Source organism: Mustela erminea, chromosome 19 (assembly GCF_009829155.1).
Source record: "Mustela erminea isolate mMusErm1 chromosome 19, mMusErm1.Pri, whole genome shotgun sequence".
NCBI lineage: Eukaryota > Metazoa > Chordata > Mammalia > Carnivora > Mustelidae > Mustela > Mustela erminea.
Window position 1 is genome coordinate 59,817,808 of NC_045632.1, and position 14,235 is coordinate 59,832,042.

At 63.7% G+C, this 14,235-nt stretch overlaps 2 protein-coding genes across 17 annotated transcripts; one reads left to right on the forward strand and one right to left on the reverse strand.

Moving 5' to 3' along the window:
- Nucleotides 1-23: 23 nt before the first annotated feature.
- On the forward strand, nucleotides 24-3,983 carry TRAPPC2L (trafficking protein particle complex 2 like). Of its 3 annotated transcripts, none has more exons than XR_004281512.1 (5): nucleotides 24-116; nucleotides 1,485-1,657; nucleotides 2,411-2,498; nucleotides 2,857-3,002; nucleotides 3,775-3,983. XR_004281512.1 is itself a non-coding variant. In XM_032326133.1 (5 exons), the coding sequence occupies exons 1-5, from the start codon at nucleotides 84-86 to the stop codon at nucleotides 3,818-3,820; spliced, it is 420 nt and encodes a 139-aa protein (XP_032182024.1). In that variant the 5' UTR covers nucleotides 24-83; the 3' UTR covers nucleotides 3,821-3,983. The 3 variants fall into 3 exon arrangements, 2 of the variants coding, with proteins under 2 accessions (XP_032182024.1, XP_032182022.1); XM_032326133.1 differs by having other exon boundaries at nucleotides 2,857-2,936; XM_032326131.1 differs by lacking the exons at nucleotides 2,857-3,002; nucleotides 3,775-3,983 and adding an exon at nucleotides 2,692-2,850 and having other exon boundaries at nucleotides 2,411-2,543.
- Nucleotides 2,935-10,028, reverse strand: LOC116580092. Of its 14 annotated transcripts, none has more exons than XR_004281503.1 (6): nucleotides 8,495-8,616; nucleotides 7,813-8,375; nucleotides 6,998-7,149; nucleotides 5,544-6,398; nucleotides 3,651-5,321; nucleotides 2,935-3,520 (listed from the first exon to the last, which is right to left on the reverse strand). XR_004281503.1 is itself a non-coding variant. In XM_032326130.1 (6 exons), exons 2-6 carry the CDS (start codon nucleotides 9,500-9,502, stop codon nucleotides 5,038-5,040), a joined length of 624 nt encoding a protein of 207 aa, XP_032182021.1. In that variant the 5' UTR covers nucleotides 9,503-9,539; nucleotides 9,837-10,028; the 3' UTR covers nucleotides 4,041-5,037. The 14 variants fall into 14 exon arrangements, 2 of the variants coding, with proteins under 2 accessions (XP_032182021.1, XP_032182020.1); XR_004281506.1 differs by having other exon boundaries at nucleotides 5,544-5,908; nucleotides 6,207-7,149; XR_004281505.1 differs by having other exon boundaries at nucleotides 5,544-5,676; nucleotides 5,757-7,149.
- Nucleotides 10,029-14,235: the final 4,207 nt, after the last annotated feature.

A 14,235-nucleotide genomic window follows, 5' to 3' on the forward strand; every position in this document is an offset into this window, starting at 1 on the left:
GGCCGGGGCGGGGCCGGGGGCGGGGCCGGGGCGGCCGCGTGACTCGCGGCGGGGTCACGTGACGCGGCCGCCGGGCCTCCAAGATGGCGGTGTGCGTGGCGGTCATCGCTAAGGAGGTGCGTACGCGGGCGGCCGCCGAGGGGCCGGGGGCGGCCGCCGAGGGGCCGGGGGCGGCCCGGGGACCCCCGCTCTGGCCCCCGCCTCCCCCCTGCCCCGAGGACTCCGCCGCGCCGAGGTGGGGACGGTGCGGGGGGCGTGGGATCCGCCCGGGCCGCGTCTGCCGCGGCTGGAGGGTCAGCCCGGGCGAGCACAGCGCCCCGGACCCCGCTTGCGCCGCCGCCGCCGTCCGTCCGCGGGCCGCGCTGGGTCCCGCTCCCCAGCCTGGCTGTCCGCTCGTGCACGTCCGGCCGCGTCGTCGCCCGCCCCGCGGCGAACGGCCTCCTCCGCGCAGCGGCCGCGGTGCCGTTCTGAAGCCGCAGCGTGGCCCGGCCCGGCCCCGGGTCTCCCCAGTGGCTCCCCTGGCCTTAGGGCAGCGTCGGGATAGCTCGGTCGCCCCATCCCCTTCTCCCCTAACCAGCCGCTCGGCCCGGTGGGATTCCCGGCAGCTCCTGCGACGGGCTCTGCTTTCCCTGGGCCTGTGCGCTTGGAAGCCCCCTGCCGCCGCCTTAGCTGGCCACCGTGGGGGTCATTTCCTCCAGAGAGCTGTGTCGGAACCCTCAGCCTGAGCTGGGTGGCCATGCGCACGGTTTCCTGCAGCACACAGCGTCGGTGCCCGTGTCTTCTCTAAGACCAGGCCCATGGGGCGGGCCTTACAGAAGTTCTTCAAGGGCCGTCTTCTGCCGTATTGGCACGTGACGTTATTTATTTGGTGGGTTTGTGGACTGTCCATTAGCCCAGGGACAGCATCGTGTTTATGGTGTGTGTAGCATCAGGTACGGGGCAGAATCCGTGAATGGGGCGTGTGGGAGACCTGGGAAGACCCTACTGACCCCTGGCGTTAGGGTGGAAAGAGCTGGCCATGCAGAGATGAAGGGAGGTTCGAGCTGAGCCTGGACGAGCTTTAGTGAGGGCAGAGCAGTGCCTGTGCCGAGGTGAAGGCATTGCAGTAGGCACAGATGGGGGGATGGTCAGTATTTACGGGCCGGGTGGAGAGCACATGTGAGGACTGGGCCCTGCACAGAAGCTGAGTGACTTTTCCAGCCGCAGGGTTGCTGTCACACTGTGCTCAAACCCACTGTTTCTGCCCACCAGGGATGCCCCGTGCAGGCAAGAGGTAAACCTCCAGCGTAGACTGAGTTCCCCAGAGACACCCCTGTAGCAGCTTGGAGGAGTAAGCCATAGGTTTTAGAGAATGAGAGTGTGTCCCCCTGTGGCTAACTGGCTCTTGGCCAGTCCCCCGTCCTGAGTGTGCTGAGGCCTCATCCTTGAGGCCTGTGACCCAGGGTGGTTTCTCGGCACCTCAGTTCTGGCATCCTTTCTTGCAGAATTACCCTCTTTACATCCGCAGCAGCCCCACCGAGAATGAGCTGAAATTCCACTACATGGTACACACGTCCCTAGATGTGGTGGACGAGAAGATCTCTGCCATGGGGAAGGCCTTGGTGGACCAGAGGGAGCTCTACCTGGGCCTGCTGTACCCCACGGAGGACCACAAGGTGTATCCTTCATACCTGGTGGGGCGCCTGCGGGCAGGCGGTCTCCCCCAGCAGGGTTCCATGTTTGGAGATCCCGCCTCTCGTTTTGAAGGGCACTTAGGATCAGGTGACCTTGAAAGACGCCGTATCGCTTAGAAAGAAAGAACTTTATCCAACAGGGAATTAGGGTCCCTTGAGACCAATGAAGACTTCACGCCATTTTTTACTTTATTTGGGAGGGTAATGTGGGAAAAACTGGGCATGAATTCCTTGGAGAAGTGTGGCAGTCTGCACACTGGCTGAAGAACCGGGCCTCTCCGCTTCCATTCCCGTGAGGATGGCTTTCTAGGCTCTGTCCTCTGGGCCACCGCTTCTGAGGAGGGACAGTTCTGTCACCAGGCCCAGCCCACAGGCCACCATCACAGCTTGACCAGTCCCTGGGGATAAGTGGCATAAACCCATGGAGTGCAAAGACAGCTCCATGTGTAGAATTGTCGCTTGCCCTCCGGGACATCTGCCCGAGAGCCGCTGTTCTATCGGATAAAGTGGGATTTCGTGGCGTGGGTGCCTTAGGCAGGGTCCCGTGGGGTCCTCCTGGTATTGTGGGACAGGTCCAGCCTGGGGTCTTTGTATGGTGTCCTGTTTTTCCAAAGCGGCCTTGGAGCCAGGGGCTGTGCACAGATGGCCCTTGGCTCATACTGTCTCCGGGTGATGCCGTGTCTTGTGCTGTCGCAGAGTCTTTGTGAGAAACGCATGTTCCCTAACCAGCTCTGCAGGTACGGTTACGTGACCAACTCCAAGGTGAAGTTCGTCATGGTGGTGGATTCCTCCAACACGGCGCTGCGGGACAACGAGATCCGCAGTGTGAGTGTGGGGGGGTCTGCGGGACGAGACCCGCAGTGTGAGTGTGGGGGGGTCTGCGGGATGAGACTTGCAGTGTAAGTTGGGGGGGGTCTGGGGGACGAGACCCGCAGTGTGAGTGTGGGGGGTCTGCCGGACAGTGAGATCCACGGCGTAAGTGGGGGGTCTGGGGGACGAGACCCGCAGTGTGAGTGTGGGGGGTCTGCCGGACAGCGAGATCCACAGCGTAAGTGGGGGGTCTGCGGGCCGTGCCTGGGCTGGCACGCCTTCTCTTTCCCACTTTGTTTTCAAATGCTGAGAAGTCGGGCCAGTCGCAGCAGCCGTGTGTACTGTGAACCGACACCATTGGTTCTTGTCGCAGATGTTCCGGAAGCTGCACAGTTCGTACACGGACGTGATGTGCAACCCCTTCTACAACCCCGGGGACCGCATTCAGTCCCGGTGAGCCGATTGCGGTGCAGCCCCTCCCTTGCGGAGAGCCGCAGTTACCAGCGTGCGGGAGGGAAGGTCTGTGTCCATGCTGGGCATCGTGTCTCTAAGCAGTGACGCTGACGCAGCAGAACCCTGTTTTTCCAGTAAACTCTTACATGGGTGTCCGATATAAAACAGACAAGGACTGGGTGCAGGGCACACACCTTGCCCTCTTGGTTTCCCAGGTGTGCCCAGTCAGTCCCAGGGCCCCCACGGGACCCAGTAGGGGCCCAGGCGTGTTACCGGACCTTTGTGAGAAAATGCCCTCTTGTCTTCGATGCCGCACTTGGGGGTTAGGGAACCGGATCATAGGGGTCTTGTGCGTGGTACTCAGAGATGCAGGCATGACGGGGGACTCCACAGAAATCTTACAAGGAAGCGTTCGTGCACATGCTCCGAATCTGCTCCCGGGAATTCCCTACATTCCTAAACATGGTTCCCAAGGGGCTCCTCCGAGCCAGCAGATGAGAGGATCCTGCGTGGCCCAGCGCGGGGTCACCCCTGCCCGTGGCACCTGCCCTCAGCCAGGACTTGGTCTCAGTTCATCCTGGGTCCTGGGTGAGAGAAGCAGGTGTTGGTAGGGAGAATCCTGTGTCTCCCAGACTGCCCGGCTAAGGGACAGCCGCCACCCCCTACCCCTCCCTGGAGAGCCAGCCCCAGCGGGACTGCGGGAACGGCACAGACCTAGCCTCCCCCTGCCGGGGTGGCGGGACGCTGGCCTCGCAGCCGAGAAGTACGTGACTGCGGAGGGACTGTCCTGGTCCTGGGTCCCCGGTGGGGCTGCTCTGATGGCTGTTTCTCTCCGCAGGGCCTTCGATAGCATGGTGACATCCATGATGGTCCAGGTGTGCTGAGTGACAGCCCTGCCGCTGTCGTGGGGGAGAGGCCCTGGGGACATGACTGTATCGTTGTGCGGACATCCGTGATCGCTTGCCTGTTTCTGAGCCTCACAGACGTGCTGCTGGGGGCACGGTCTCCGGCGTGCTGCGTGCAGACTAAATGTCCTCTGGGATCGGATTTGGCGTTTTCCTTGTGTCAGTGGAGGATTTAGCTGGAGGGGGTGGCACGGGGCATTTGAGGCACCGCACAGCTCGGGGAGGGGCAGGGAGGGTGGTGGGAGGGCCCACGGCGCTTCGGCCCTGAAGATGCTGCTGCTGCAGGGGGAGCTGACGGAGGTGCAGGGAGACTTGGGGTGGGCTGTGCTCGGAGGCTGACCTGGCGGGGAGGTGTGGCAGGCCTCCGTGGCCAGAGCCAGGTCTAGACCCCCGCCCAGCCCACACACCTCCCCCTGCACGGAGGGGCCTGCGTGGGTCTGGTTTTGCGCCGGGCCTCGGGAGGCCCCCCTCACAGAGCCCGGGAGCTTTGACGTGGGTTGTCAGGTGCCACTGGCTCTCTGAGGGCAGAGCAAGCAAGCCCCAGAGGCCTCTTTCTCGGTTGGGGCCCGGCTGGGTTAGAGGAGTCCCCGCTCACTTGCTGCCCTGGCAGGCCCCCGAGCTGGGAGGGGAAGGTCCCATTGGGGACGGAGCCGAAGGTGACTGGATTCCTGCACTCTGCTTCCCCAGAGGCCTGCCCGGCCAAGTGCATGTGACTGTGCCTTCCCGGTTGGCCCGGCTCTCGTGCCCTCAGTCGCTTGTTGAGCACACTGGCTTTGGGTCACGGGCCCCAAGACAGCTTCGAGTCCCTCCCTCCCCTCCTCAGTGCGCCAGAGAAGGGGACAGGAGGGAGGCAGCTCGGGGCCCCCTGGGCAGCGGGGAAGGCAGTCTGCGTCTGGGTGGAAGCCAGACACCTCATCGCCTTCCCTTCCCGCCGGCGGAGCACAGGACTCGTGCTCGCAGGTCGGAAGCAGAGGGAGAACTCAGTCAGCAGCGGGTATTAAACCCAAGTCCCCGGACGCAGGTGGACCGGGAGGCCTAGCGGAGGGCTGAGGCACCGACCGGTGGGCACTGGTTCTCGTGCCAGCTGTGCCCTCTCGGCCGCGCTCCGTAGTATTTGCTCCCGTCTGAGTAGTGGCCGCGGGCAGCCACACGTTGCTGGCTTGCTTCCCTGCTGAGAGTGCTACAGTTGCTGTTGGCTACAGGTGACTGACGGAAGATATTTCCGCTTCTCCGTACCCACCACGGGGGTCATCACGGCACGTGAGCGGATGGCACTGGAGATACTTGGACGGGGACTCGGCCAGCAGGTGGAGTCTCCGGCCTTCGTCGTTTCCTTCCGCGTCTTGGATGTGATGGCTGACGCTAGGGCAGCCCCCTCGAACGCATGAGGACGAGCTTTCTCTCCTACACATGGGGAGCAGAAAGCCAGAGGGAACGTGGGATTTGCTCACCGGGGCCTGGACTTCTTACAGTCAGCATCCTGTAGAGGAAAATAAAGTAAACCGCTGTCTTGTGGAAGGCACCGCTATTCGGGTCTTTCTGTAGGTGCAGCCAGATGAGCCCTTAATCCTACTCTGCAGTCGGGCTTTCCGACACGTGGTTGGGGGGCATCCCATTTTAAGCCTGAGAGAAGCAGGGCTCAGAGGTCACGAGCTGGCCCACACACCGCCCGTGGAACCGTCCTGTAGGGGCTTCCTGTCACCTTCAAGCACTCTGCCTTGAGGCCAGCCTCCTTGGGGGTCACCGCCTGCCCGTCCCCGCAGCCAGGAGCTGGGCCGCGCCCGGTCAGCCCGTCGCGCTGGGGTTGCTTGGGAGATGGTTCCCTGTCCTTCCCTCTGCCCCGGACCAGACAGGGAGCCTGTGTGTCTCGGCCTTCTCCAGGCACAGCCACGTGAGTCCCCTCAGCAGCTCTCACCTCCGGGAGCCGTCACCACCCGTGCGGCCCCAGGTCAGGAGCGTTCCTCATCCTCTCTCCGTCTTGGTCTGTTTCGGCCCGAAATCCACGGGAGAGGAGGAGCTCCCATGTCACTCCGCAGAGCGGCCACACAGAAGGGGTCAGGAAACACTCTGAAAAGGAACCCGATGCGGGGTGGGGAGACTGCCCACAGGACCTTGCAGAAAGGCCAGCATGCACGGTGAGCGCCTCAAGATGGAAGCAAATCCCCCCTCACCAAGGAGGGGAGAAGCCCCTGGGTGCTTAGCGGGCAGGAACCCATGTCTCCTGCTTGGTGCCACACAAGCTCCAGCCCAGGGGACTCTGTCCCGCGCATGTGCCTCCTCTGCACCGCCCTGACAGCACGCCGCCCAGGGCCACCCCGGGCTTGCCCTGACAGCCCTGCCTTCCTGCCTTCTCATGGGTGTGCACGTGTGCGTGAGCCAGCAAGCGGTACTCCCAGGTTCCGGAGGCCAGAGCCAGGAATCCAGGGGTCAGCAGGGCCGACTCCTCCAGGCTGGTCTGAGGGGGTATGTGGTTCAGGCCTCCGCAGCTTTGGACAGCCACCCGGGTTCCTTGGCTCAGATGCAGCCGTACAACCTCTGGCCCGTCGCCGCAGCCTCTCTGGGAGCATGTGTCTCATTAGATTTCGGGCCCACCCAGGTGACCCAGCATGATCCTGACCTCCTCCCAAATAAGGTCCCATTCGCAGGTTCTGGAAATTAGGATATGGACCTTTTCTCCCAGGGGAATCCTTCACCCCACTCAAGGGCAGACCTGACCCCAGATCATGGGGGTTATGAAGCTGGTCTGAGAGAGGATGCCAGAGACCAATGCGGGTGGAGAGCCAAGGGGTGGCCGGTCCCCCTGACCACACCTGTGGACCCCTGGTGGTTGGCAGCCGGGGGCAGCTCTGTCCTTGGGGTCAGGAATAGGTAGGTAGGGCAACCAGGTGAGAGGCTTTAGAAGAGCCCAGTGAGGGCTGGTTGGCAGTTACCTAGTTCCAGAGCAAAGGGAGTTTCCTCGCCCAGCCCTGCACTGGGAAGGAGCACGTACTGCCCCTTCAGGGGGGATGCGGGTTGTGCCTGCCTCAGAGCCCCGGCAGTCGGAGTGCCCAGCATGGGGACCTCCCTTCTGCCCTCTGAACTTCTGACCAGGGCCAGGCTGGGGCCAGGCGCCCAAGGTGCGTGCCCTCCCACAGGGCCTCACACTGTGTCACTCACCGTGGGGGGGGCAGCACCGACCACGCAGGCCACCAGGCCTGGGCTGGACACGCAGTTAGCCGCGGCTCCCCATGGAGCAGGGGGCTGGCTACTGGCTGGGAAGTAGGGCAGGGCCCAGTCTGGGACCCATCACCGGCCTTTCACGGTCAGGCCTGCACCCGATGGAGAGGCGAATAAAGGGGAGGCCTGCTGTCATGAGCTTTTAAAAAACTATTCAGAAGTAATCTTACGCTTACCGTCAAGATATGTTTCTATTTTTCCTTAAAAAGACTTGGACAGCTCCAGGCCGACTCAGCGCAACCTGCCCGAAGCGTTACCCGGTGCCTTCCAGAGCCCCGAGCGGCGCAGGACACCGCCGCCCCCAGCCCGACCTCCACCTCCAGCCCCGGCCCCACCCCCACCCCACGGTGCCCGGCTCCACGCACGACCCGTGGCTGGGGCGCCGGGGAGCGCAGCTGTGGACCCCGACCCACCGCGGCCGCACTCAAAACCGCACCCGCCCTTCTGCCCTGCGGACACCTCGGAGAGAGCTTCCACCGCCCCTGCGCGGAGAAGCGGGGCCCCGCCCCCGGCCCACGCAGGCCCCGCCCCCGGCCCCACGCGGCCCGCCCCCCCACCGAGTCCGCACAGGCCCTGCCCCCACCCCGGGTCCCGCCCTCGGGCCCCGCCCCCCGGTTCCGCCTTCGCGATCTGAAGCAGGTCCCGCCCCGGACGCCGCTGCGCGGGAAGAGCCCGCCTCCGGCGCCTGGGTGTCCTCGGAAGCCCCGGTGGTCGGTGGGGCGGGTCCCCGGCAAACTGGCCCTTTTGGGCAGCACCTGGCGCCGCAGGCGGACTCCCTCGGAGACACCTGCTCTCCTCCCCTCTTCCGCAGCGCGGCAGAGCCCAGGGCTAAACCTGCCTCCAGGAAGCCTTCTTGGGTTTCTTTGCTGGAGGCTCCCAGGCAGGTGCGCTGCGGGTACTGCAGCGGTAATTACGACCCGCAGCTCCTGGGCATGGAGCTCTGGGGCGTCAGACCCTAACCTGTTTCCAACCTTCTAAGAATTCCCACTCACACCTGAACTGTCCAGCCGCAGACAGGGGCGGGTGATGTGCCCCTGTGGGCCCGGCATCCCCCAGGGGTCCAGCTGGGGAAGGGAGCCCCCAGCACCCTCTCCCCGCCCGTGCCCCATCCAGTGGAAACCCGCTGGGCCCTGAGCACAGACACGGGGGACTTGGAGAAGGATCGTGGCCTCCCTGAGCCCGAATTTCCTGCCTCCTCAGGGAGTCAGAGGTTCGTGTGGTTTAGGGAACACACCTTGATGACTCGGCCGGGGACGACGGTCTCATCCAGCCCCACGGCGGCCTGGGCTGAGCTCTTGGTGTCCAACTCTATGAATAGCTGGGGCGGATGGACAGAGCGAGTGGGAGTCACCCCAGGATGTCCGGGCTCTGTAGTACCCCAGGGCGCTTGGGGCCCCGGAGGTCTCCTCCCAGAGCCCCCCCTCTGCTCCCCACTACCTGGCTGGCACTGACCCCTTGGGGTGTCCGGAGAACTTGGCACACAGGATGGTGATCCGGCGGACCTCCTCGCGGGGGCTGAAGTAGGCTACCAGCTTCTCTGCTGTGCCCCGTAGTCCACCGGCCACAGGTATGGACCCCCGGTGTGGAGGGGCCTCTGCAGAAGCCTTGCCCCCTCCCCCCCAGGGGCTCCCACCGCAAGTTTTCTTAGTAAAGAGGTGGAAGTGGCTGCCACAGTCTCTGTTCCCTACCCCTGCTGTGGGTGGACTGGAGACAGACGTGTGCTCTCCATGTGGGAGAGGACCCCCTAAGTTCATCTGGCCTGCCCAGACAACGTGGGCCTTTTTAAAGTGGGATTTGTGGCCACAGTGATTGGCCAGCTGGAGACTTCCCATGGAATGGTCTCTGTCGGGACACCAGAATGCCTGAGGACACAGGCCCACGTTCCATCCTGGGCAGCCCACCCCCCAGTCAGGTCCTGTCCTCTGGCTTCTCCCCTCCTGGGCCTGTGGCTCCTTTGTTTAATCCTCAAGGCCAGGAGGAGGTGGCCAACTCTGGACACCCACTGCAGGGCCCCATCTTGCCCCCGCCCGGACTCACACCTTCTCCATGGGGGTCCAGGGGCACAGGCAACCTACAGAGAGGGGCCTCAGGATAGGGGTCTCACTGCAGGCATGGGCTCCAGGCAGGTGCTAAGGGCAGACACCTCACGTTCATGGCTTACTTCTCGCTCCTTGGGGAAGAGGCTTACCCCCAGGGACTGTTCTGAAGGGCTAACCGCACCCCGGCCCCTCCCCGTGGACTGGCACCGAGCCCCCAGCAGCTGCAGCCCACCCAGATGCACGGATGGGGCAGGGGGCTCAGAGACAAGTGCCCAAGGACTCGTGGCCGACCCACCAGGGAAGGTGGCAGCCGGGCCACTGGCTCTTACCTGCCTCGGGGCTCAGCAGCTGCGGGGCCACTGCGGCCCCCGTGCCCCGGGCGTCCTGGCCCTTGGGTCTGCTCCATGGCTCACAGCTTCAGTTTGACGGCCTCTAGCTCCTGCCCGCACGACCCCGGGTTGAGCCCGAGGCATGACGGCCCCTAGGCTCCTCTTGAGGGAGGGAGGGGGAACAGGCCTGACCCCGTCTGTCCTCAGGGTCTGGCTCCAAGGGGACACGCCGGGAGGACCAGGAAGGCCCTGCCGTCCTCCCTGGCCTTGCGGGGGTGGACGTACCCATGGCCCTCTTCGGGGTCACGAACAGTGGCCTGGAAAAGGGTCAGGGCTGCAGCCGTCGGTGCCTCTGATCTGTGAAGCCCCTGAAGCCCCTGCCAGGGTCGCTGGGCCCTGTGTGGACGTTACCTGGTCAGGCTTGGGGCGCTCAGCCAGGTCCTCCCCGCTCCAGAGAGACAGGAGGGAGCCCGCCTTTTCATCTTCCTGGGCTTCCTCCGCCTCCCCTGGCTCCTCCTCCCTCCTGTCCCCGCCCCCTGACCCCAGAGCGGGCTTCCGGGCTCCCTGGTCCTGGGCCTCAGGGTCCCTGGAAAGGCTTTGCAGCCAGGCCTCAGTAGGGGGTGGGAAGAGAGTGTGGCCACGTGGGTGGCGGCTGGCGGCCTCCCTTGCCCGCCTGGCTCTGCGCCAGCACCTGCCCTCCCCCAGGGCTTTAAGCGCCTCCCCAGGCCAGCTGCTCCCACTAGAGCGCTTAAAAGGCTTCCCACGGGGCTGACCTCCAGCCCCAGCTTCTGGGCCCTTCCCCGTCTTCCTCACCCAGGAGGAACCCCCAGGGCACCGGAGGTAGAGAGAGGAGGGGCGCCGGGAGGCAGGGCTGGGCAGGTCTGCACTGCGTGATCTCTGCCACGCTCCGCGCCACACCTGCTCAGGGTCCGACACGGGTGGGACGACACGGGCACAAGCGGATTCCTAAGTGCGCACAAGCAGCGAGGACGGCACTGGGGTGAGGACGGGCCTCCTGGGAGAGACGGGGCTGCCCTAGAGGGACTGGTCAGGCAGAGCTGGGGCAGAGGATGGTGTGGGCAGAGGGACCAGCGTGAGCAAAGGCCTGGCAGGCGGTGAGGGCAGGGCGTGTGCCACAGGAGGTCGGAGGCCCATGGTGTGCACAGGGGAGGGCCCTGTCCCTGCTCCTGCTACCCCGACTGATACCCCACGGACGCCCCTCTCGCGCCCTCACTCTGGACCCGATGGCAGGGGGGAGCCGGAGTCCTTCCCTGACTACGGGTGGTAAACGTCGAGTCAGGTGCAGACCTGTGATGGACACTGGAGGCCCAAAGGCCGCTTGGCTTCCAGGCTGGCCTCTGGTCCTCACTTGTCACCTCTGGAGGGCGGCTGTGGGCCTGTGTCCCCATGTGCCCTGGCCTCCCATCTGTCTTCGCTGGAGTGACCGCTCTGGCTGGCCTCAGCCTGCCTCGGCCTCAGTGGGGCTCCTGCTTCGTGTTTATGGGGGACTTCTCTGGGCATGTCTGCTCACCCTGGCCCAGAGCCCCCCACCCCAGGCCATAGCTGGTAGGTCCACGCTGGGCTCATTGGAATCTCTTCCCTGGGGACTTGAACTGTGGGGAGCTGCGTCTTACATGATGCTGGCCTGCGGGCCCTGGACCCAGGACAGACTCTCTCCCCAACGGGGCAGAGGGCGTGGGAGCGCTTGTCGCTGCTGCACTGTCTCCAGGAGCTCCCTGCTGCCACACTGCCTCCATTCCAGAGGCCACACAGCCACGCACACTGACAGTGGGCGCAACCTCTGCGCCGCTGTTTCCAGGAAGCCTCCCTGATTGCTCCTCCTTCCGCCAGGACTCCCCCTCAGTCTCCCCAGGCAGGTCATGGTGCCTCAAGGGCAGCATCTGTGTCTGCACTGAGGACAGGGCCTTGGCCCAAGGCTGGCCGGTGAGGATGGAAGTACGGCCATTCTGAAACACGAGGCCGCCGGGTCTTCTGCCTCCTGGGGGTCTGAGGCCCCGTGGAGGGCCTGCAGCCCGGGCCCTTCGCTCCACTTACACGTGGGAGGCAGAACACCACGGTGGCTGTGTCCGAGCCAAGAGCCGGCTGGACTCAGGCTGGGCCCCCCGCCAGCCTCCGTCTGAGCTCAGATCTCTGCAATGGAAAAACGCCGTCAGCCTGCTCTCTGCTGGGACGGCTGACACACCAGGCCCAGCTGGGGCTCCCGCCAGCCGCCTGGCGGGGGTACAGACTCGCCCCCACGCTGGCCTTTCCAATGACACCTTTCAAAATACATCATGTTCCAAGCCTGGGCCCAAGTATTAATAACAGCCTTTCCTCCCAGGGGCTGCCAGCACACCAGGAATGCCAAGCCCTGGGCATCCGAATCTGGCGAGGACCTGCCCTGGGAGCCGGGACACTCTGGCCGCGACATCCTGGCTCCTTGGGGTCAAGGTGTCCCTTCCCTCAGTGTCTTCCCTTGGGAGGGTCTTGGGGAAGGTGCCGGGCACAGCCACAAGCCTGGGTGTCCCCGGGGCCCAAGGTCATCCAGATCACCTTGAGGACCCAGATCTTGGAAGTTCACTCCGCTCGGCAAGAGCACAGGAGGCTGTGGGCGAACTGAGCCAGGGTGTCCGTCGCCACGCACACCCCAACTTACGTCACCCATCTGTCCAGCACCCCCATGGGGCAGGGCCTTGTCTCTTGCCCGGCACCGGGAGAGCCCTCCGTACAGAGACGGTGAGCGGCCCCACGAGATGCGGCTTCCCTGCGGTCACCAGGAACCAAGGAGAGGCACAGCCCTGTGATGGCAAACGTTAGCTTTATTACATGACACAGATAACGGGTGTGACCTGAATCCGGACGTCCCACAGCACCCAGGCCAAGTACGCACATCAGGGGACACGTGACGGGGGCGGCGTGCCATGGGTCCCAGAGCACTGAGGAAGACCCGTCACAGGAGAACGGACCAACACTCGCTCCAACGCCTTCCGGGGAGTTAAAAAAAAAAAAAAAAAAAGCGGGAAAATCCATCCAACCCCACGAGCCTGTTCCCAGGACCTGACACCCTGGAGGGCAGCCTGGCTGGGCCCCTCATCCTGGTGGACAGCAAGGGTGTCCATGGCCTCTGTCCTACAAAAACGGGCTCCAATTTGAGTCCCGACATTGTTTCACAAGGCGTCTTTGGGGTGGGACTCCGAGAGCCAGTCAAGTTGAAACAAAAGGCATAGAAAGCATGCAAAATGGAGTTTTCCAGAACTGTGGGGGCCCAGACAGGTGCTGTGGCAGACGCTGGGCTCCCCAGGCCTTAAACCATGAGTGGGTTGATGGACGAGCTGATACGTACCCCGGCCCTGTGCCTCATGTTCTTTCTCCTCCAGTCCTGCCCGCGGGACCATCATCTGGGGGCCTTGCTCCCAGCCCCATTTTGGAAAATATCCCATGTGGCGTGAAGCCTGGGGCTAGGAAGTGCTGCGCCTCCAGTGTCCCAGAGAACATCCCCCGCCATTCAGCTTGGGCGGGGGCTGTCCCTGCAGCTCTCTGGAGCTCTGAAGGGCTCATTTCCAGAGTCTGCCGGCCCAGGAGGAAGACGGGAGTGGGAAAGAGGCGCAGCAAGCCATGCATGCCCAGGTAAGAGAGTTCCGGGGGCACTGGTCTCTTTCTCCCCGCCCCCCTCCCTTCCTGAGGACACCTCCTCCAGGCAGTGAGCCTTGGAGACAAGGACAGGACACCCACAATGTTGGGGTCTTGCCAGGGAATGTGCTCACCCTGACTGGTGGCCCTGGTCACGGGGCCCCCGAGCAGGTGTGTGGGCCATCTCCCAATGAGTGCTCCTGGCCCGAGGCCACCACACTTGCCAAGCAGTCTCAGACTGGCCAAACCTGTTGCTAGGACATCGGTCCAGTCTCTTCACAATGCCCGGAGCAGGCTTGGACCAATGGTTGAGGAGCTGGGGGAGGCCAGTTGAGTCCACAGGCAGATTCCTTTAGGGCAGTTGAGGTCATGGAAACATCCAAATTGCCCTTGTAGTTTTGGAACACTGCAGGATTAGGTGATGCTACTCTGGGTTCAAGGGGTGGAGAGGCGGACACGATGGATGGACTGAGGCATAGTTGTGTGGGTTAGATTGGAGAACAGACGGACGTATATGCGTCTGGTGTGTATTGGGGTGGATGGTGGGCAGACAGGTGATTAGGAGAAAGTCTGAATGGGGGACAGCGGAATCCAGTGGCAGCTGAGATAGAGTGACGGACGGACAGAGCGCTGGGTGGCTGTTTGGCTGAATGCGCAGGCTGGGGGGGGTGGACGGATGAGTGGATGGACGGACGGATGGGCAGACAGATGTGTGGACGGATGGGCAGACAGATGTGTGGACGGATGGGCAGACAGATGTGTGGACGGATGGGTCAGTCCGTGGGTGGGGGGGGTGAGTGGACGGACGGCCAGAGAGGTGACTGGTCAGAAGGGTTAGCTGTCGTAATAAAAGAACTGAGGAACAACTGGAGTCTGGCTGGGGATGGGCAGCATAACGGCCAGCCGCGCTGGCTATAGCAGGCTAGAACCTGCAGGACAGGCGGGTAACAGTGAAGGGCCTTTGGTGTCGTTTTGAAGACATGTTTGAGAAAACCGGCAAACAGAAATTTGGGATCTCTTTCTACCACGTCACTGAGATGAAAGCAAACCAATACCTCCTAGCCCCTGGCCTGTCCGGCTCCCTCTGCTGCTGAACCTCTAGAAGCCCTGATGAGTGGCTCCCCCGTGGAGCGCAGGCGGCAGCCCCTGGCCTGGGCATCTGCCTCCTCTCATCCCGCCC

Excerpts from the sequence above, each read along its gene's own strand:
- TRAPPC2L (XM_032326131.1), top strand. The coding sequence starts at position 84 with ATGGCGGTGTGCGTGGCGGTCATCGCTAAGGAG. Across the intron at positions 1,658-2,410 it reads CCCACGGAGGACCACAAGGT|GTACGGTTACGTGACCAACT; the intron begins GTATCCTTCATA and ends CCAGCTCTGCAG. Across the intron at positions 2,544-2,691 it reads GAGACCCGCAGTGTGAGTGT|GGGGGTCTGCCGGACAGCGA; the intron begins GGGGGGGTCTGC and ends AGTGTGAGTGTG.
- LOC116580092 (XM_032326129.1), bottom strand. The coding sequence starts at position 9,502 with ATGGAGCAGACCCAAGGGCCAGGACGCCCGGGGCACGGGGGCCGCAGT. Across the intron at positions 8,376-8,494 it reads AAGGGGTCAGTGCCAGCCAG|CTATTCATAGAGTTGGACAC; the intron begins GTAGTGGGGAGC and ends CATCCGCCCCAG. Across the intron at positions 7,956-8,291 it reads TCCCCGGCCGAGTCATCAAG|TACCCGCAGCGCACCTGCCT; the intron begins GTGTGTTCCCTA and ends TTACCGCTGCAG.